This window comes from Hypanus sabinus, chromosome 20, assembly GCF_030144855.1.
Source record: "Hypanus sabinus isolate sHypSab1 chromosome 20, sHypSab1.hap1, whole genome shotgun sequence".
In the NCBI taxonomy this organism is placed as follows: Eukaryota; Metazoa; Chordata; class Chondrichthyes; order Myliobatiformes; family Dasyatidae; genus Hypanus; species Hypanus sabinus.
The window spans coordinates 51,539,406-51,562,773 of record NC_082725.1 but is presented as its reverse complement, the minus strand read 5'-3'; the positions used below and the strand labels follow the sequence as shown (position 1 = coordinate 51,562,773).

The 23,368-nt window shown below is 38.8% G+C and overlaps 2 protein-coding genes across 4 annotated transcripts in view; one reads left to right on the top strand and one right to left on the bottom strand.

The window, feature by feature from the left end:
• LOC132378526 (uncharacterized) overlaps nucleotides 1-23,368 on the top strand; it is a 377,364-nt gene that overhangs the window by 5,536 nt on the left and 348,460 nt on the right. The gene's annotated exons all lie outside the window — the stretch shown is intronic.
• Nucleotides 2,879-23,368, bottom strand: part of nup153 (nucleoporin 153) — a 57,512-nt gene continuing 37,022 nt past the window's right edge. For all 3 annotated transcript variants that reach the window (XM_059945488.1, XM_059945487.1, XM_059945490.1), the window contains 6 exons: nucleotides 22,619-22,798; nucleotides 20,339-21,169; nucleotides 14,204-14,566; nucleotides 12,539-12,817; nucleotides 10,144-10,300; nucleotides 2,879-3,956 (listed from right to left, as the gene is read on the bottom strand). In XM_059945488.1, the coding sequence (XP_059801471.1) occupies nucleotides 3,860-3,956; nucleotides 10,144-10,300; nucleotides 12,539-12,817; nucleotides 14,204-14,566; nucleotides 20,339-21,169; nucleotides 22,619-22,798 (1,907 nt within the window). In that variant the 3' untranslated portion in view covers nucleotides 2,879-3,859. The remainder of the gene's footprint in view (nucleotides 3,957-10,143; nucleotides 10,301-12,538; nucleotides 12,818-14,203; nucleotides 14,567-20,338; nucleotides 21,170-22,618; nucleotides 22,799-23,368) is intronic.

Below are 23,368 nucleotides of genomic sequence, written 5' to 3'. Positions count from 1 at the left end.
CTCTATCTATCCCTCTCAAAATTTTAAATACCTTGATCAAATCCCCCCTCAACCTTCTACGCTCCAATGAATAGAGACCTAACTTGTTCAACCTTTCTCTGTAACTTAATTGCTGAAACCCAGGTAACATCCTAGTAAATCGTCTCTGCACTCTCTCTAATTTATTGATATCTTTCCTATAATTCGGTGACCAGAACTGCACACAATATTCCAAATTTGGCTTTACCAATGCCTTGTACAACTTTAGCATTACATCCCAACTTCTGTACTCAATGCTTTGATTTATAAAGGCCAGCGTTCCAAAAGCCCTCTTCACCACCCTATCTACATGAGACTCCACTTTCAAGGAACTATGCACAGTTATTCCTAGATCTCTCTGTTCCTCTGCATTCCTCAATGCCCTACCATTTACTCTGTATGTTCTATTTGGATTATTCCTGCCAAAATGTAGAACCTCACACTTCTCAGCATTAAACTCCATCTGCCAACGTTCAGCCCATCCTTCTAACCAGCATAAATCTCCCTGCAAGCTTTGAAAATCCACCTCATTATCCACAACACCTCCTACCTTAGTACATCATCCTTAAATTCACATTTCTTAATTTTAATTAACAGCTCCTCCTTTGGGATACCACTGCAAGTGTCAAACCTGAAAAATCACCATCTTAAATAATTTCATGTTGACACTTCCAATGTTCTTTAAGCTCATGTATTCTGCTTTTCAAATCACACATTTGCACAGCCTTCATCACCTTACTCAGTAAATTCAAATGAAACAAACTTGCAATCTGCTAATCCATATTCTTTCAAATAATGGTGTCTCAGGTTTAGTCAGCACTGACCTTGATTAGTTGTATGGAAACCAGGATGGGGTTTCCCTTTTATAAATTTTAATTCAAAAATATTTGGCTGCAAGTGCTTGCTATTACTTACACAACACCTTAGCAATTCCATCTAATTAAGTGATGAATTTGAATTAAGTCATTTTTCAGACCAATGATGTTGTGGTAGTCAATAGGTTTTTTCCAATGCCACTCCCACATGGGAGTTCACATTGTACAAGCTGGGTTATCAATAAAGTTCAGTTGACTATCCTGCCAGGCTGGCATCTTGATATGCTCTGTACTGTCTTTAAATATTGAAAACAAATGACATTGTATAAAATTAAGTTGTAACTTAACAATAAATACATTCAGCTGGCTGTATGAACTCCTCACACTGAACATTCCTTTTCAATATATTGATTTAATATTTGGAATATGCTGTAACAAAAGGGCAAACAGATGTGATATTAACTTATTTAGGGAAATAGTTCAGGCAGTCCATTTTGCTCAGTGTCAGACAAGAAGCAGTCGAAAAAGTTTAGATTTCTGTGGCAGATAAAATGGGTTAATAAGCAGATCAAAGAATATTGGCAGAACTATTCTAGAGGCAAGAAATCACTCAATACTTCACACTAAGTGGTTACTCCACCATTTAGTGAAACACTTCAAGAAAACCTGTACTTTTTCCAGATACGATAAAATTAGCACTATACTTTAAAATTTTTGACGCAAAAAATATCTGGAGGAATTCAAAGAATAAAACAATTCCTTGGGCAAACACTTAAGGAGCAACAGTTTTGAAGCATTTCATCAATTTGTTTTAAATGCATTTTATTCAATGAGATATTTATAATCATTCAAACCCTTGGCAAAATGAGAAATTTGCCTCCAGTTTATTTTAAGGTATGGCCTCAGCTAATGATCCAGCAGTGATACCTGACTGAATACAGAAGCCTGGTATTAAAATAATCAAATAATTAACTGGAATATAACCTGAACAGTTAATCGTTCATCATTTCTCCACAGAATGAACAAGAGTTATCCCCTAGGAACCAAAAATGATTGAATTATTCTGAGATTTGTCAACATCTTTCCTATTTCAAAGTACATCCATCTAAAATAAAAATTATAAAATTTTATAATTAAAATTATATTATCAACATTATAATTTTTATATTAAAAAATTCAATGGGAAGATTGATGCAAATCCTTATGCTTCCCTTTGTGCATCAATGTTTTTAAAGTAACCCTACAAACTCAGTGGTGGAATAACTGGAGGTGAAGAGTGGAGGGATATTCTGAATTAAGTGGCTGCTCAGTGACTTTTTCAGAATAGCACTGATTCTAAAACTAATACTAAAACTGATTCTGCAATGGCGATGTCACTGAATTTGTGGCAGTATCACTGGACTTGCAAGCCTGAAGTGCAGTATCTGCTGAGCAAGTTTACCCCTTGATCAACACTGTTCAGCTTATCAGCTTGCTTACTGTTTTGAATAGCAGTGTTTGCCTACAGTAGTGAACACAGCTCCAAAACACACACATCAGATGTTAAGTTTTCAAAAACCCTTTATAGAATAACTTACAAGCTTAAGATACAAACTTATTTACAGGGACAATGTCAGAACAAGTTAGAACTATTAATAAAGGTACTGTAACTCCAACCCTTTCCAAAAATGCTGAAACATGGCTGGAATTCCTTAAATATATGTGTTTTATACCTTATACAGAAATACTGTTTCCACTTGTGTAAAGTTCAAAACTATTAAACCTATTAGAAAATTGTTGAGAACTAATTTACTTAAAGAGCAAATGAATTTGCTAATAACATGACAGTGCATACAAATAATAATGCAAAAAAAAATAGAAGGGACGAGATTTGGTAAAGCAGGATGAGGAAAGGATTTGAGATGCAAGTCCCACATAGATGGGCAAATGATCCAGCTCCATGGTGTAAATTCAATGCATTTTGATAGATTCAAAATTTAAAGTTTGTAGAATATTAAAAGGCAAAAAATTATATGATAAAGAATAGATTCCACTGAAAAATAGAATGATTTTACTATTTCATTTTTATTGATGGCATTTATCCCATGGTTTTGTTAATCATACAGTAATAAACATGGCTTTAATATTAAATTGTTCTCCTTATTATCCAAAGTCACCATAGTCCATTTAAATGAATATAAAAATATATAGTTAATACTTTGTACAACACTGTTTTGGTCCAAACAAAAGTGGATCACAAAAGCCAATAAGCAAACTTTAAAGAGTTCCCAATTTTGTATATCAGAAAAGATGTTAAATGGATTCAGGCAACTTTGAATAATGAGATTTACATAATAAAATCTTCTAATTGACAATACTGAACAAAAACATACTGCTAAAACAAAAAATAATTCAAGTTCACAGATTGGTTTTTGTCCAAGAAGAGAAGATTGACTGAAAAATCATAGGATATGTACATAATAGTTTGTAATAAAATGGAAAATTCAAAAAAGCAAAACAATTAAAAAAAGCACATGTTCTATGAAATGAAGGCTATTCATCTGAAGTCCTCAATTTTCTGCAGTCAGAAAACATCAGTGCACAATAGGCCATCCATTTAACATCTACACATTCACAAACTTCACACATATTGCGATGAAACCTTTTCAATTAACAGCCCTATTTTCACCGATGCTCTTCAGTCTGTACAACCTTTCAGTAAAATTAGGTGGGTTATGAACAATATCTAGTGGTGCAGATGAAGAGGTATCAATGTACAAAGCCATTCACTTTGCAAGTTGTTTGTAGCCAGACCATGCCAAGTCCTGAACTAATGACACTGCTGGGTTCTCACAAAAAAAATCTACAGGTCACCCATCACCAGGCAACTAAAAGCAGCGACCAATTATATGCACGTTCAAATGGTCCTAGGTAGATCTGATAAAGCCCAGAAGGAGGTACAATTCAATAATTAATGCAGATCACCAGCTCTTTATGGAAAATACACCTTCAATAATTAGCTCTGCTCTTTAAAACAGCTGTAAAAATTATTTCTTGCGCCTAACAGCAGTCTTTATCTTACGACCAGCAACGGCTGAACGGCCACCAGATGGAGCAGAAAAGGGATTGGCGGGGGGTCCAACCCTGTGCAAGAGAAAAAGAAAAAAGTTATTGACTGAATTACCTGCAAATTACTTTTGTAGAAATCAAAATGACTCATGCTTATGTTATGAAAACCAATGTCACAAGGCACTATTTTGCATTTGCAGATGGTTACCGATTTTCCCAAATATACAAATTATAACCTATTGCCCTAAAAGTAATGCAACTATTTAAATAAGACATCTAGCTTTGCTTCAAACCTCAAAATAAAACATTTAGATCTGGTGCTTTCTAGTAAGGATCATTTAACAAGATCCTTAAAAATGTCAATATTGTTCCTCAAGAACTACTGACCAACAGCATAATTAGTAAATACTGACTATACCATGAAACAAATGGTAAGTTGCCATTTCATGGTGATTGATATACCTGGATAAGTACAATTCACCAAATGGGCAGTCAAACCACTGACTCATCTGCCAAGAATCGATAGATTCTGGCATTGTACTGGATGACTGGAAAATTACAAATGTTACTCCGCTATTTAAGAAGGGTGGGAAGCAGCAGAAAGGAAACTATAGACCTGTTAGCCTGACATCAGTGGTTGGGAAGTTGTTGGAATCGATTGTTAGGGATGAGATTACAGAGTACCTGGAGGCATGTGACACCAAAGCCAGCATGGTTTCTTTCCTAAAAGTAAAATCCTGCCTGACAAACATACTGCAATTCTCTGAGGAAATTACAAGCAGGGTATACAAAGGAAAGTAGACATAGTGAACTTGGATTTTCAGAAGGCCTTTGACAAGGTGCTGACAAAAAGGCTGCTTAGCAAGATAAGAGCCCATGAAATTACGGGAAGTTACTAGCATAGGTGAAGCATTGGCTGGTCAGCAGAAAACAGAGAGTGGGAATAAAGGAATCCTATTCTGGCTGGCTGTCAGTTACCACTGGAGATCCACAGGGCAGGGGTCGGTGTTGGGACCGCTGCTTTTTACGATGTATGCCAATGATTTGGACTACGGTATTAATGGAATTATGCCTAAATTTGCCGATGATACAAAGATAGGTGGAGGAGCGGGTAGTGTTGAGGAAACAGAGAGCCTACAGAGAGACCTTGTAAAGGCCAACACTCCATTAGCCTTCTTCACTGCCTGCTGCACTTGCTCATTCACCTTCAGTGACTAATGAACAAGAACTCCGAGATCTCTTTGTATTTTTCCCTTACCCAACTCTACACCGTTCAGATAATAATCTGCCTTCCTGTTCTTACTCCCAAAGTGGAAAACCTCACACTTATTCACATTAAACGCCATCTGCCAAGTATCTGCCCACTCACCCAGCCTATCCAAGTCACGCTGAATTCTCCTAATATCCTCATCACATGTCACACTGCCACCCAGCTTAGTATCATCAGCAAATTTGCTGATGTTATTTTTTATGCCTTCATCCAAATTATTAATGTAAATGGTAAACAGCTGTGGTCCCAATACCGAGCCCTGTGGCACCCCACCTGCCATTCCGAGAAACATCCATTCACCGCTACCCTTTGCTTTCTATCTGCCAACCAGTTTTCTATCCATGTCAATGCCTTCCCCCCGATGCCCTGAGCTTTGAATTTACCCACCAATCTCCTATGAGGGACCTTATCAAATGCCTTCTGAAAGAAGTCCTTGTGCAAGATATCCTAAAGGTTAACCTCCAAGTTGTGAAGAAGGCAAATACAATATTGGCATTCATTTCTAGAGGTATAGAATATAAGAACAGGGATGTGACATTGAAGCTCTTTTAGAGTGCCTTTTAGGCACTCGTGAGACCACACTTGGAGTACTGTGTGCAGTTTTGGGCTCCTCATTTTAGAAACGATATACTTAGAGGATTCAGAGAAAATTTATGAGAATGATTCAGGGAATGAAAGGGTTACTGTATGCAGAATGTCTGGCAGCTCTTGGACTGTATTCCCTGGAGTTCAGGAGAATGAGGGGGGATATCATAGAAACATTCTGAATGTTAAAAGACCTGAACAGATTAGATATGGCAAAGTTACTTCCCATGGTATGGGATTCTAGGACAAGAGGGCACAACTTCAGGATTAAAGGACATCCTTTCAGAACTGAGATGCGGAGAAATTACTTTAGTCAGAGGGTGGTAAATCTGTGGAATTTGTTGCCACAAGCTGCTGTGGAGGCCAAGTCACTGGGTGTACTAAAGGCAGAGATAGATAGATTCTTGACTAGCCAGGATTCAAAGGGTACGGGGAGAAGGCAGGGGAGTGAGGATGATTGAACGAATTGGATCAACCCATGATTGAATGGTGGAGCAGACTCGATGGGCCAAATGGCCTACTCCTGCTCCTATATCTTATGGCATTATAATATTCTGCAAGTTCACTGCTTCAAACTACATGAAGGCAATTGAAATAAAATGGCTCACTGTCAATGCTTGGTTAACACATGGCTCACTGTTAATACTTGGTTTTATTGAATTCTTTTGACCAGTTGAATAAATTAACACACCATTTTCTACTTACAAATAGTAATTATACATCATTTGTTAACTACTATAAACAACATTTCAAATCAAATGGAAAATCAATACCAGAGCCAAATATTATACACACACACATATTACACACAGAGACAAAATGTATCTGAAGTGCAAAAATAGAACTTTAGATTATAAACACAAGAAATTCTGCAGATGCTGGAAATTGAAAGCAACATGCACAAAATGCTAAAGGAACTCAGCAGGTTCATTTCCATAGTTCATCTATGGAAATGAACAAACATTTTGTGTTAAGACCCTTCTTCAAGACTGGAAGGGAGAAATATGCCAGAATAAGAAGGTGGAGGGAGGGAAAGAAGGATCCCTAGAAAGTGATAGGTGAAGCCAGGTGGTAGAGGAAGGTAAAAGGCTGGAGAAGAAGGAAACCAATAGCAAGGAGAGTGGACCATAGGAAAAAGGTAAGGAGGAAGAGCACTGGGGATATGATAGGGAGATGGGAAGAGGTAAAGAGACTAGAGTGGGGAATCGAAGAGGGGAACATTTTATAAACCTGAAGGAGAAATTGATGTTCACCCCATCAGCTTGGAGGCTACCCAGAGTATAAAGTGTTGCACTTTCACCCTGAGAGTGGCTGCATCACAGCACAAGAGGATGCCATGAACTGACATGTCAGAATAGGAATGGGAATGGGAATTAAAATGTTGGGCCACTGTGAAGTTTATGTTTTTGGCAGATGGTGCTCAACAAAGTGGTCCCCCAGGTGTCCACGATGTTTCTGATTGTGTCCATGATATCCTGAAGTGGGAAGGTGAACAGCCAGAGTTGTGTTACATATTGGTATCAACGACATAGGCAGGGAAAGGGAGCAGGTCCTGAAAACAGAATACAAGGAGTTAGGAAAGAAGTTGAGAAGCAGGACCTCAAAGGTAGTAATCGTGGGATTATTGCCTGTGCCATGTGACATAGTATAGGAATAGAATGAGGTGGAGGATAAATGTGTGGCTGAGGGATTGGAGCAGAATGCAGGGATGCAGATTTCTGGATCACTGGGTCCTCTTCTGGAGCAGGTGTGACCTGTACAAAAAGGACAGGTTGCACTTGAATCTGAGGGGGACTGATATCCTGGAGGGGAGGTTTGCAAAGGCTATTGTGGAGAGTTTAAACTAGAATTGCTGGAGGGTGGGAACTGAACTGAAGTGACAGAGGAAAGGGAGGATAGGCAGGTGATAGAGAAGGGACGTACTCAGACCTATGGTTTGAGATGTGTCTATTTTAATGCGAGGAGTACTATGAATAAAGCGGATGAGCTTAAGAGTGTGGGTCAGCACTTGGAGCTATGATGTTGTGGCCATTACAGAGACTTGGATGGTGCAGGGACAGGAATGGCTACTTCAAGTGCCAGGCTTTAGATGTTTCAGAAAGGACAGAGAAAAAGGGAAAAGAGGTGGGGGCGTGGCATTGGTGATCAGAGAGTTTCACGGCTGCAGAAAAGGAGGAAGCCATGGAGAAGTTGTCTACAAAGTCTTTGTGGGTGGAAGTTAGGAACAGGAAGGGTCAATAACTCTACTGGGTGTTTTTCATAGACCTAATAGTAACAGGGACATCGAGGAGCAGATAGGGAGACAGATTCTAGAAAGGAGTAATAATAACAGGTTTGTTGTGGTGGGAGATTTTTATTTCCCAAATATTAATTGGCATTTCCAGAGTGAGGGGTTTAGAAGGAGTGGAGTTTGTTAGGTGTGTTCAGGAAGGTTTCCTGATCACAATTCTATCTTCTTTACCATAGCATGGAGAAGGATAGGAACAGACAAATTAGGGAAATGTTTAATTGGAGTAAGGCTATCAGGTGTTCTCAGGGAAATGTATGGAAGAAATGTGGCAAATGTTCAGGGGATATTTGTGTGGGGTTCTGCATAGATACGTTCCAATGAGACAGGGAAAGGGTACAGGAACCGTGGTGTACAAAGGCTGTTGTAAATCTAGTCAAGAAGAAAAGAACAGCTTACGAAAGGTTAAAAAAAAACTAGGTAATGATAGAGAATCAGAAGATTATAAAGCTAACAGGAAGGAGCTTAAGGATGACATTATGAGAGCCAGAAGGGGCCATGAGAAGGCCTTGGTGGACACGATTAAGAAAAACCCCAAGGCATTCTACAAGTATGCGAACAGCAAGAGGATAAGACATGAGAGAACAGGACCAATCAAGTGTGACAATAGAAAAGTGTGTATGGAACCGGAGGAGATAGCAGAGGTACTTAATGAATACTTTGCTTCAGTATGCACTATGGAAAAGGATCTTGGTGATTGTATAGATTCAGCAGACTGAAAAGCTTCAGCACATAGATATTAAAGAAGAGGATGTGCTGGAGCTTCAGGAAAGCATCAAGTTGGGTAAGTCACTGGGACCAGACAGTAGGCATCCCAGGCTACTATGAGAAGTGAGGAAAGAGATTGCTGAGCCTCTGGTGATGATCTTTGCATCATCAGTGAGGACAGGAGAGGTTCCGGAGGACTGGAGGATTGCGAATGTTGTTCCCTTATTCAAGAAAGGGAGTAGGGCTAGGCCAGGAAATTATATACCAGTGAGTCTTACTTCAGTGGTTGGTAAGTTGATGGAGAAGATACTAAGAGGCAGGATTTATAAACATTTGAAGAGGCATAATTTGATTAGGAATAGTCAGCATGGCTTTGTCAAAGGCAGGTAATGCTTTACGAGCCTGACTGAATTTTTTGAGGATATGACTGAACACATTGATGAAGGAAGAGCTGTAAATGCAGTGGATAAGAATTTTAGCAAGGCATTTGATAAGGTACCCCATGCAAGGCTTATTGAGAAAGTAAGGAGGCATGGGATCCAAGGGGACATTGCTTTGTGGAGTGCGTGGAATGGGCCGCCAGTGGCAGTGGTGGAGGCGGAAATGATAAGACAATAGACAATAGGTGCAGAAGTAGACCATTCGGCCCCTCGAGTCTGCACCGCCATTCTGAGATCATGGCTGATCATTCACTATCAATACCCAGTCCCTGCCTTGTCCCCATATCCCTTGATTCCCCTATCCATCAGATCTTTTAATAAGGTCTTTTAATCCTGGATGGATACATGGAGCTTAGACAAATAGATGGCTATGGGTAAGCCTCGGTAGTTCTAAGATGAGGACATGTTCGGCACAGCTCTGGGGGCCGAAGGCCTGTATTGTGCTGTAGGTTTTCCGTGTTTCTATTTAACAGTTTGTCTCCAGAGATGGAAAGAGAGAGATCAAGAAAGGGGAGGGAGGTGTCAGAAATGGACCAAGTAAATTTAAGGGCAGGGTGAAAGTTGGAGGTAAAGTTGGTGAAATTGATGAGCTCAGCATCGCTGCATGAAGTAGCACCAATGCAGTTGTCAAAGTAGTGGAGGAAGAGTTGGGAAGCATTACCAGGGAAGGCATGGTACATGGACTGATCTACATAGCCAACAAAACGGCAGGTATAGTTAGGGGCTCATGGGGATACCTCAAGTCTGTAGAAAGCAGCAGGAGCCGAAAGAGAAATTGTTGGGGGCAAGGACCAGTTCTGCCAGACAAAGGTGAGAGGAAAATGAGTTGTTAAGAAAAATGTGCTCTATAATTCTAGGTTTCTTACTCTATTAAATACCCCTTTTCACACCATCCAGCAAATATTGTCAAGCAAGAACAAAATCTCAGAACAGTGTTCAGAAAACATTCACACAATGTATTGAGGTTCTTACCCAATAGAAAAAGTAGGATTGTATTGAAAGCCACCAGCAGGGGCAGGTGGCTGTGTTGCTTCTGCTGAAGGCAATCCAAATTGAAATACCTCATTTGTTGAATTAGCGGCACTGAAGTTAAAATTTGGCCTACCGTTTCCAAACTGGAAGCTGTTACCTGCAGATTGAATATTATTTTAAGGATAAATTATTTAACAAAGTAATGTATTATAGAAATGTCAAGTACTTTCTGGATTACTAACAACACATGGTTTAGTAGCACAAGGAACAATCTAAAGGTTGTAACAATCAACTGTAAAAGCTTCAAAACTGCAAACCATTTTAGCAAGAATATTCCAGCTAAAATAAAAACTCAACTTTTGTGAATTATCCTGGATTTAGATAGAAACTAGAGAAAATCTGCAGCTGCTGGAAATCCAAGCAACACACACAAAATGCTGGAGGAACTCGCAGGCCAGGCAGCACCAATGGAAACAAGTACAGTCTATGTTCCTTCGGCAGGACTGGAGAAAAAAAGATGAGGAATAAATTTAAAAGGTGGGGGGAGGGAAGAGGAAAACACAAGGTAATAGGTGAAACTGGGAGTGTGGGTGGTGGGGGTGGAGTGGATGGATGGATGGATGGATGGATGAAGTAAAGAGTTGGAAAGTTGAATGTTTACTCTCCTAAAACACCAAATTACCCATAATAAACAGGCAACACAAAATACGATACAACAGACAGAAAATAGATACATGGCTCCTACAACACCTAGTCAATTAATATCCTTCATCTGTTACACTGCAGCAATTCAATCTCACTACAATGAACCATATTCTCTTCTGCTTTCATTTCACCCATATCACTTCCCATATATGAACTATTACCCAGTACTAACTATGACCATTCTCAATGCTGCATTTTTGGGCTTCCACTGTATTCAAATCCACGTTATCCATGTCCTTTTCTGCACCAAACCCTGTACATTCTGACCTCGCTGACCCCATTCTTGTGTAATACTCTCACTTCACAATCTTCCTCCAATGACTGTAGCTGTGCCATATTATTTATTGTGCTTTAAGTACACTTGACTTTCCAATCCAGAAACACTTCGATTTCTGTGGTCTTCCTCAACATACATTGCTTTGACAGTTTTATCACTCAATCACAAACATTCTTTATGTTAGCATTCATTTGATTTAAAATGCACTTTTTGTGGAGAGAAACAATTGAAAGACAGAACACAACAGAAATAAATGGGTCTTTCACTGGGTAGCAGGTAGTGCCTAATGGGATGCTCCAGCTTAATGAAATACAGGGCTCCTTGGTTTACAAACAACATGACATGGGAAGATAGGACTTGTAGTAGCAGCTGAAGTAGTAATAATAATGGTTTCATGACAGCTTTAATTCTCCAATGAAATGAAAGAATTAAAGTAATACAACAGGTGTGTAGTTATAGAAAATGGACATTTCTGAATGGAAAAACCGACTTACATTTTTCTGGAATGGAACTGCTATGTAATCTGGGGGACTGCCTGTATGATACGGTGGAGAACTTGTTTTACATCTCCATGGTTATAGCTGACACAAAGCTGGGAAAGAGTATAAACTTTCAGGAGGATGAAAGAAGACTTCAAGAAGAGGTTGGGCATATGAGCAAATGCAGGATGGCTGCAGTTTAATATGCATAAATGTGATGTCATGGGCTTTAGTCTAGAAGCAAAAATATCATCATTTATTTGGTCAAATAATGGATGAAGGGAAGTTGCAGCAAGACCACTTGTCCTTGCACAATGGAGTACAAATCCCACTACCAAAAGATTGAATTATAGGATAAAGGATATCTTACTACAAGCGTACAGCATATGGAATTTTAGTTCCTTTATCCAATGAAGAATATTCTTGGTATCAAGGGAATACCACAAAGGCTTATATGACTAATTCCTAGGATGGTAGGACTGGATGGTGAGATTGGTTTCATCAGGGCTATATTCACTCCAGAATAGGAGAATGTAAAGGAGATTTGACAAATTTATCAAGTGTTAGGTACTGTGAGGAACTGTAGAATTCAGCTGTAGACTATAGTGTTGGAGAATTCAAAACCAAACACTATTCACTAAAATGATAAAAAGACTACTAAAATATGTAATTTGCTATTTTATTCCTTTCTTAAGAACAGCAAGAATCCCCTGATTTTACATAAGTGCACTTTGACTACAAGTAAGCCATTACAAACAACTTTACAATGCTATAAATCCTATAATGTTTTAATACATCCAAATGAGGCTCACTATTATAGAATGGCATATGCTAAACATGCAAGTAACTCACTGCATTACTTAATAATATAGTCTCAACAGTTTACTTCGTCGTGGTCAAACTCAGAGCAGTTACTGAATTGGCATTTACTTACTTGAGGTAGATGAAGTGGAGCCAAATGTGGACTGCTGTTTGGGTAACTGCCCTCCAAACAGAGATGGCTGATTATTGGTAGACTGTGAACCAAAGGCAGGCTGCTGACAACCAGTTGCAAATGCAAGAGAAGGTGTTCTAGAGAAAGCAAGGGCAGCAGATGACTGGCTATTGCTTTGTCCAAATACAGGGACTGGGTTTTGAGTACTACCAAAAGCTGGGGCATTTGCTGCAGTTGTAGAACTTAATCCAAAGGCAAAGATGGAGTTTGAGGAGCCACCTGTAACAAGATCAAAAATAAGCTGCATTGCACAGTTATTTTTAGCGATTGGACCTATAACTAATTAAGTCATTCCAATTGTTATCATGCATCATTCTAAAATAGTATCTTAAAACAATCTATAACTGTATGTTGGCAAAAGGATTTTTAACTTTATGCACTATATACAAGTATGACTTAATAAACCAATGGGAACTTTGCTGACAGAAATAAGGGCCAGCTGAGGCACATTCTCACTCAAAACTACACTGAATTACTGACTACACCAGTAGAGCTTCAGGAACAAAAAAATCTAAAAAGCACAATATTACACAATCAATCGTGGTTAGTCTTATTCATTCTAAGAAAGAAAATGAAACCAGAACCACAAATTAGATTTGCCCCAATCTGTTCTCAAGTCCCTTCCTAAAATGAGTAGGGGACTAGTGAAAAAGGACAGACCAGCTTTTTTCTTCCTTTGGTAAATGTATTTTTTTATGATTGCAAGACAATGCTGGTTTCCAAGAACTTCAGCTATTGCAACTCTACCCCAGTGAACTATTTGTTGATTGGAGTAGCCGGACTGGGTTCGGAAGAGCTGGCCTGAGTGCAGACCACTTTGCTGCCTGCTACTTGAAGGCATCAGAGTTGGCCCACAAAGGCGGTGCACAGTGTAACCTATCTTGAATGTTCCTCTTGCGACTGCAAGACCCTGCAGCCATTGACAATATAAGATGGCTCAAGCCTGCTTCCCACATTTGGTGGTGCGACAGGTAGCAGAGAAGCTGCGTAGCCTCAGTTGTAGTGAGGACTAGGCCTCAAGCCACAACTCTGCCTGCTGCTGAAGCCCCAGAGAGGAGACACTTGAGGCAGTGCAGCATGGTGTCCATGCTTGGTTGGGGGCTAACCTCTCCCATTGGTGCTGCCCTCCAGTGTTCATTCAGTGGAATGATGGGCTGGATTGCATGTGGCTGTGCACTGCTGGGAACTGTGCGATCAATTTGTGGGACATGTTGCTCAGGGTCTTGGGCTATATATGTTTTTTTTTTACTCACTATCTTGAAAGAGCTGTGTATGTTTTGCAACTTGGCCCCAGATGAATGCTGTTTCGTTGAGCTGTATCCATGTATGGTTGAATGATAAACTTGTTTTGATCTGCCAGATATCTCTAGCTTTTTTAAAAATCATGGTTCAGTTTGATAGTTATTACAATTGGATCTTCCAATCTCTGATTATAAATTTACTCTTGCTAAGTGTAAAACTTCAGAAATGGAATTGTTTATTCAAGTAACTTTAAAATTCTAAGGATCTTTATATTGTACAAAAATAATCTTTAATTTACCTTTTATATTCCAATGCACTTAAGCCTAAGAGCAGTAGGTTATAAGAGAGTTTGAAAAGGGTTACCTGTGGAATTAGAAGTTGTAGCTGGCGTTCCAAATGTAAAGGCAGATGTTGTCGCAGTGTTATTGCTGGGTGCTGAGCCAAATGCGAATGGTGCAGTTGGGGCTCCTGTATTTGATGTACTGGCAGCCGATGTAATTTCCTGTGAGCCAAATAAAAATGGCTGGGTTGCAGGAACAGTTGATTCAGAGCTGCTTCCAAGGTTACTACCCACTGCGCCACCAGCTGATCCAAATAAAAATGATGTGTTTGTGGGTGCAGAACTACCAAATACGGTTGAAGACGTGGCATCCCCCACATTTGTTCCAGCAGATGTGGAAGAATTGTTACCAAATATGCTGAAAGGTGGCTTTGTAACAGCTTGTTCTACAGCATGGAGGAAAGAAATAAAACAAAATTCAACTCAAACTAACTCAACTACTTTTTCGCAACTGTTACAAAGTTGTTCATACCATTGGGATGTAACAATGCAGCACAAAATGTAATTATTCTGATGGTTTATAACGAAAACAAATCAAAATCACATACAAAACACATTTTGTTCCTATACATGCACCTAAGTATGTTCAATTTAAACAATTAAGCGGCACGGAAGTTCAGTTAATAGAGCCTCTGCTTCATCCCCATTGACCTGGCTGCAATTCTGCTCCATTTCTGTGTTGCATGGCATATTACCTTTGGGCTACAAGTTTTCTACAATAAGATACTACTAAAATTACCAATGTTTAATGCTAAGCCCAGATAAGCAAAAATGTCCTAATGCAATTAGTGAAGAAACATTTAGAGCAACTACTGTGGAATTTGCATCAAAAATTGGGTTGAGTCATCAAAAAGCAAAATTGCACTGATAAAACTTTTAACAGTATTAGCAAAACAAATACTTAATGTTAGACCATTGAGAAATCCAATAACATTGATCTAAAATGCACTATATTAACAGTTTTATTTTTGCAGAAGTCAGAGGGTGCAAACACAAATATGAATGACCAATTTCCTAAAAAGTTTCCCTGGGAAATCTGGCACAAAATTGTATACCAAGTTTTATCTGTTTCTGCAAATTTTTAAATATTTATGGAAAGGAACAACTTAAAGGAAGATCGTCCTTGAATTACGGCAAATGAATTAAGCAATTTAAATTTAAGTTCTTTCTAATGTTTAAAAAGTTTAAATATATTGTTATTTTTTCTAATTAAACAATTTAATTTTGGTTCAATACCAGTAAACATTGGTCGGTCGGTCAACACAAGATTATAAGACATAGGAGAAGAACTAGGCCATTTGGCCCATTAAGTCTGCTAAACGTTCCATCATAGCTGATTTATTATCCCTCTCAACCTTTCTCCTGCCTTTCCCCATAACTTTTGATGCCCTGACTAACCAAGAATCAGTCTCTGCTTTAAATATAAAATATAAATATTAAAAAAAAAACTACTAGACAGGTATATGGAGGAATTTAAGGTGGGGGGGTTTATATGGGAGGCAGGGATTGAGGGTCGGCACAACATTGTGGGCCGAAGGGCCTGTAATGTACTGTACTATTCTATGTTCTATATTCAATGACTTTGCCTCCACAGCCATCCATGGCAATGAATTCCAGACTCACCACCCTCTGACTAAAGAAATACCCTCTCATCTCTGTTCTAAATGGACATCCCCCTATTCTGCCTGATGTTGTAGTGTGTGAAGGAAGAGAAGTGGGTGCAGTTACTGTTACAAGAGAGAAGGTGTTCAAAAAGCTGAAAAGACCTAAAAGTATAGAAGTCACCCAGACCAGAGGAACTGCACCCTAGGGTCCTGAAATAAGTAGCGTTAGAGATTGTGGTGGCATTAGAAATGATCTTTCAAAAATCATTGGAATCTAGCATGGTGTCAGAGGACTAAAAAATTGCAAATGTCATTCCACTCTTTAAGGAGGAAGGCAGCAGAAAGGAAATTATAGACCAGTTAGACTGACCTCAGTGGTTGGGAAGATGTTAGTCAATTGTTAAAGGTGTAGTGATGGAGTATTTGGTGATACAGGACAATTTAGTACAAAGTCAGCATGGTCAGGGAAAATCCTGCCTGATGAACCTGTTGGAATTCTTTAAGGAGATTACAAGTAGGATAGATAATGGGGAGACATTGGATGCTGTATATTTGGACATTTAGTAGGCCTTTAACAAGGTGCCACACATGAGGCTGCTTACCAAGCTAAGAGCCCAAGGTATTACAGGAAAACTACTAACATGGTTACAGCATTGGCTAATTGGTAGGAGGCAGCGAGTGTGAAAGGATCCTTTCCTGGTTGGCTGTCAGTGACTAGTGGTGTTCTGCAGGTCTTCTGTGTTGGCATCACTTCTTTTAATACTGAATATAACTGATTTAGATGATGGAGTAGATGGCTTTGTTGCCAAGTTTGCAGATGATATGAAGATTGGTGGTACTGAGGAAACAGGATGCAGAAGGACCTAGACAGATTAGGAGAATAGGCAAGAAAGTGGCAAATGAAATACAATGGCAACACGAGTGAATCTGCAGATGCTGGAAATAAATAAAAAAAACACAAAATGCTGGCAGAACTCAGCAGACCAGGCAGCATCTATGGGAGGAGGTAGTGACAACGTTTCAGGCCAAAACCCTTCATCAGGAGTGAAGTAACATGGGATGGTCGAGGGGGCATAAGAAGTGGGGGGAGGGATGAAGTAGAGAGCTGGGAAGTGATAGGCTGGAGAGAAATGGGCTAGAGGGAAGGTAGAGAATTATGGGAAATAAAAGAGAAAGAAAGGTAGGGCTGGGGGGAGATTATAGTGAGGGGGGAAAAGAGAGAGAAAGAGAACCAGACTAAAATTATAGATAGGAATGGGGTAAAGGGGGGGCAGAGGTCTCAACGGAGGTCTGTGAGATGAACGTTCATGCCGGCAGGTAGGAGACTACCTAGGCAGGAGATAAGGTATTGCCTCATCGACCTATGTATGGCCTCATCTTGACGGTAGAGGAGGCCATGGACAGACATACTGGAGTGGGAGTGATCTGTGGAATTGAAGTGTGTGGCCACAGGGAGATCCCACCAGATGGGATCCTGTTGAAGGGTTTCGGCCCGAAACGCCATCACTACCTCCTCCCACAGATGCTGTCTGGCCTGCTGAGTTCTGCCAGTATTTTGTGTTTTCACAATTCTCACCAGTGCTTTATAAAGCCTCAGCATTACATTCTTGCGTTTATACACTAATCCTCTTGAAATGAGTACTAACATTGCATTGGCTTTTCTCACCAGACTCAACCCGCAAATTAACCTTGAGTGAAGTCTACACGAAGACTCCCAAGTCCCTTTGCAAGTCAAAATTTTGTATTTTCTTTCCATTTAGAAAATAGTCTATGCTTTTAATTCTTCTACCAAAGTGTATGACCATACACTTGCTGTCACTGCATTCCATCTTCCACTGTTTTGCCCATTCTCCTAATCTAAGTCCTCCCGTAGCCTCTCTGCTTCCTCAAAACTGCATGCCGCTCCACCTATTTTTGTATCATCTGCAAATTTGGCCAAAAACCCATCAATTCCATCATCCAAATCACTGACATATAATGCAAAATGAAGTGGTGCCAACACAGGCTCCTGTGGAACACTACTAGTCACCAGCAGCCAACCAGAAATGGCTCCCTTTATTCCCACTCTTTGCCTCCTGACAATCAGCCCATGCTCTACCCATGCTAGTTAGTATCTTTCCTGTACTGTCAAGGAGCTTCATTTGTGGCATCTGGCCAAAAACTTTCTGAAAATCCAGGTACACAACATCCATCTATTCTTTGTCTATCCTGCTTGTTTTTTCTTCAAAGAATTCCAAAATATTTCTCAGGCAAGATTTTCCCTTAAGGAAACCATGTTGATTATGGCCTATCCCAAAACCACATCCTTAACAATCTCCAACATCTTCACAACCACTGATGTCAGACTAACTGGCCTATAATTTCCTTTTCTCTGCATCTATCCCTGCTTGAAGAGTGGGGCAACATTCGCAAATTTCCAGTCCTCCGAAACCATGCTAGAATCTATTGCTTCTTGAAAGATTATTACTAATACCTCCACAATCTCTTCAGCCACCTCTTTCAGAACCACGGGGTGTAGATCATCTGGTCCAGGTGACTTATCTACCTTCCGACCTTTCTGCTTCCAAAAGAACCTTCTCCCTAGTTATGGTAACTTCACACATTTCTGCCCTGATACTCTCAATCTTCTGGCATTCTGCTAGTGTCTTCCACAATAAAAACTGATGCAAATATGCATTCATTTCTTCTGCCATTTCCTCATCCCTCATTACTACCTCTCCAGCATCATTATCCAGCAGTCTGATATTTACTCTTGCCTCTCTTTCACACTTTATATATCAGAAGAAACATTTGGTATCCTCTTTAATATTATTAATTAGCTTACCTGCGTATTCCATTTTTCCTTCTTTATTATTTTTTTAGTTGCCTTCTGTCGATTTTTAAGGGCTTCCCAACCCTTCAACTTCTCACTAATTTTGCTCTATTATATGCCCTCTCTTTGGCTCTGACTTCTCGTCAATGGTTGCATCACACTACCATTAGGATGTCTTCTTTAGAATGTCTATATCTTACACCTTCTAAATAGCTTCTAGAAATTCCAGCCATTACTCCTCAGACATCAACCCTGCTAGTGTTCCTTATCAATTTTGGCCAGCTCCACTCTCATGCCTCTGTAATTCCTTTTACTCCCCTTTAATACTGATACATCTAACTTTAGCTACTCCTTCTCATATTGCAGGGCGAATTGTAACATATGATGTTCACTTGCCCGCAAGGGTTCCTTTCTTTAAGATCCCTAACCAATTCCAGTTCATTTCACAACACCCAATCCAGAATAGCTGATCCCCTAGTGGGCTCAACCATGAACTGCTCTAAAAAGCCATCTCCTAAGCATTCTAGAAACTCCCCCTCTTGGATACAGTGCCAAACTAATTTTTCCAAACAACCTGCATATTGAAGTCCTAGGAGACAATAATAAAATCTGTTTACCTGCAACCCACTATACAATTTAAAACTGCTTTCCACTTCCCAGCACCGATAATAACTCTACTTCTCGTAACATTTACACTGTCTGATCAGCTGAGGCGTTTCCAGCACATTCTGCTTTCATTTCAGATTTCCAACATTTTCAGGTTTTTGATGGAATGTCAGACAGGTTGAATTTCTACAAGAGATTTACCTGCCTTCTGTCCAATTTCAGATTTATTTAATTGCTTGAATTTTAATTCCCCTGTTGTTATGACGGAGGTCAAATTCCTATTGTTGGACCACTGGTCCAGAGCTCCAACTGTTCATCTAGGAATTTGGCCAGTGTCATCACACCCATTGAAAAAAAATGGCTATTTGAATCAATGAAAGCAGAATATATAATTATTCAACAAGCCATATATTTTGATTAATAATATTTTAAAAAGTGAAAGTGAAGGAGGGGAGAAAGATAAACCAAGCAGGACATAGTACTCATTCTTACTGGAGTCAACTGGCAATAGTTTCTAGACCCATTTCAGAATTCTGAATGTAAGCTTACATATCTTCTGTGCTCTATTTCCCAGTCACATGGCAGCAGGGATACTATTCAGGAATGACTTGGTCAGTGTTATCTTTTAAGCTGTTATTGATCAAAATAATAGATTAGGTGGTCCTTATTTCAAATGGTGGGATTTGGTTAGATATGAGTTAGTTGATGTTTCCCATGTTAGAACAGTGATTTATTTAAAAAAAATAAGAAATTTGAAAATTGCTAGCAAGACCAAAGTTTATTTGCCCAATGATTTGATTTAGAGCTACCGACCACTTAGACGTGGGTGCACAGTCATTCTGATCAGGCTTGTTACAAGAAGCAAAAGGATACAAGTGATTCACATGGGTTAACAACAATTGGAATTGATTGTTGCTATTAGTTTTTATTCACATTTATTTAACTACCTGAATTTAAATTCCAATCCATAATGGTCTAATTTCACCCAAGATCAGTAGTTTAGGCCTCATGTTTAGCAATTCAGTAGTATAGCTGTCAGGCTATAAACATTAAAAGTGAAGCAAATTGCAATGGAGTATTCTTAAGATTACTATGTTATACAGTTTTTCCATTTTAGTATTGAATTTATTTCTTACCTGAAGTATTCACTGTAGCCCCAAACACAGATCTTTGTTGCTCTGTCACCTCTGGTTTCTCAGCTGACTTAACCACATTGAAAGGAAATCCAGATTTGGCTTCTGCTTTTGAAATATCAGATGACGATGCTGATTCTTTGGTTTGTTCAGGATTTTTTAAAGAAGGTTCAGACTGTGGTTGCGTCTCAACATCCTTTGTACCAAATGTAAATGGAACAGAACCCTGTTTCTCATCTGGTTTCCCAAACACAGAAGTTGAAGCAACTACAGGTTCTTTTTCAACTGTCTTGCCAAATATAGCCCGATTCTCGATTTCCCCATCCTTTCTCTCTTCTGTTTTACCAAGCTCAAATGTCGCGACTTCTTTCTTCTCCTCGGTCCCAAACTTAAAACCACCTGGTGTACTCTTATCTCCAGGTTTATCAACTGTTCCGAATTTAAAACCCCCAAATACAACACCACTTTTTGGATTTTGCTGACTGGTATCTGAGACACCAAACTCAGTAGCAGTTGAAACTGAAGCTGAGATCTGGTTGCCACCAAAGTTAAAGCTACAACCAGAAGCTGTTTTAGAATTATTCTCTTTGTTTTCATCTGGGCCTTTCTCTGTTGAATTAACTCCAAATTTGAAACCTTTAGTGGCCTCAAACTTAAGTCCTCCAAAGGCACTAGTTGATGAACTAGAATCAGATGTACCAAATTTAAAACCACCCTGATTTCCAAATTTAAATCCTGTAGCATCATTGTTACTTTGCAAAGAGTCTGTTGTTGAGGACTGGATGCCAAATACGAATGTCGAAGTAGCTGCTGGTACTGCGGAAGAGTCAGGCTCTGTATGCAAAATAAGTAACACATTAAGTTGTACACTTAAATTAATGAAGAGTATATTATTTTAATACTATTATTTTAAGTTTAAGCAACATCACACACCATGGAAATTTAACCAATGTCTACACATTTCCTCAGAGACGTATTTTGTAAGGTAAAAAGTAGCTAGAATAAATCTGCGTACCTCCAATATGCACAAATTATGAATTAATGAAGTCAGCAACAGCAGATCAGTAAGCTTCATTAAAAGGCTTAACAGTGGATAGGGACAAATACAGGTACTACAACCATTATATATTTCTTCCCTGTGTAAAAATACAAAAGAAAAAGCAACCAAACATAGCAAATAAAAGTTGTCAAGGATGGGACTACATCTAAAGAGGAGATATAAAATTGTCAAACTGGCAAACCCAAGGACTGGGATCAGTTCAAGTTTTGAGAACAAAGAATTAAGAGAGCAAAAAATAAGAGTGTAAGACCAAACTTAGAGAAAAATTGTGGACTGCAAAGAGAGTTTAAAATATGTAAAAATAAAATGATTAATGAAGAGTAGAAGAGCACCATGTAAAATGGGAAAATTCATGAGAAAAGGGGAAATGGTAAAACAATTAAACAAACTAACTTCTCAAAAACAAATGTCAAAATAGCGACTGACAGCTTTTAACTGGCATCTTCAACATCAGTAAATGGCACAGATTGTAAAGTCCACAGATTGTAAACTTTAAACAAAATCAATTAGAGCAAATATTTCAGGATAGCATACCTCGAGGAAAAAGACCAGAGCACTTTAAATTTAAGTACCAAGTTTACTTTGGAACTTGCTTATTTTGTGAACTGTCAAGAGGTTTCAACTACTCAGCTGTACAGCCAACATTGCATAACAAACTGAATTACAATATTAACTTGCAGAGCCATTAATAGGGTTAGATATAATCAGCCCACACCTACTGAAAAAGCCTGATTTAGGCTACACTCCTAAGTCTAAGCCAGCAAGTTGCATGGTAAATCTTGCATGAGTCTTGAGCATAAAAATTAGACAAATGCTACTTGGTACAAAAGGTACTTGGGAAACTCTGGCCTCTTCCATGGATATAAAATATAGTAGGGGATTTTCGAAAAGCAGAAAAATCATCCTTGGTGACCTGGCCAATATGCAAACCTCAACCACTAAAAGTAAAATAAAACGTTATTCTGTTGCTACCCATCCAACTCTGTAATTCAAACTTTGCTGCTAGATTTCCTTCATTGCAATAGTAATATGTTTAAAACTACTTCATTATTGTAAATTGCTTTGGGATGTCATGTGAAACATTAATTCCCTACATTTTAAAAATCACATAAAACATTAGCAATTTGAAATGCCAAATCTTACAAACTACCTTCTGTATACTACTGCATTTCGAAATTAAACAGCATTCTGTTCGATACAGCAATAAATAATATTGTTAGTACCTTTTGATTCAGTCTTGTTGCCTGGTTTCTCAGCCTGACAAGCTACACATTTATTTACATTTGCTGAGTTCTGAACAAGGCAAACTTCACAATCCCAGAACCCTGCTGGCTTCTTAAATTTGTCAGCAAATCCCAGAATTCCTCCTGTTGATACTGAAGCAGGAATACCGGCAGCAACACCTGGAAGCAAAATTCATGAGGAAAGAATATCTTTAGTGAAAAATAATTCTTACAGAACATAATTTGAGAGGGGGGAGGGGCAGGAAGGTAAAGGGTGGTGGTAGATGAAGATAGGGAAGCAATTTACTATTCATAAACTATGCACAGCTGGCAATCAAATAAATCAGACTATGAACAAAATTGAGAAGAAATCTAAAAATTATGTCAATATCTGTAAATGTGGCTTGTAAAGTTTATCATAATTACATCAAACAGTACAAATATCTTTCAGGGAAGAAAATGTTTCACCCAAAAATGCCTTGCTTCTATGCAATTCAGACATATATGAATGTGACTGATGCTGCCTCAAAGCAGTCGAGCTGGATACTCTAATGTTGCCATAGCACCATTAGTACCACAACTCAAGTGTTTTTGTTATTATGTTTTACATTTGTTTGCAATTACTATTTGGGAAATGAAATCCTACAGTTGAAAATTAAAATGAAAATTGTCATTTTCACACAAGCCACATTCAATTAACTCAATAATAAATAAAAAAAAATTAGATTTTACATGTACATGAAGAGATTA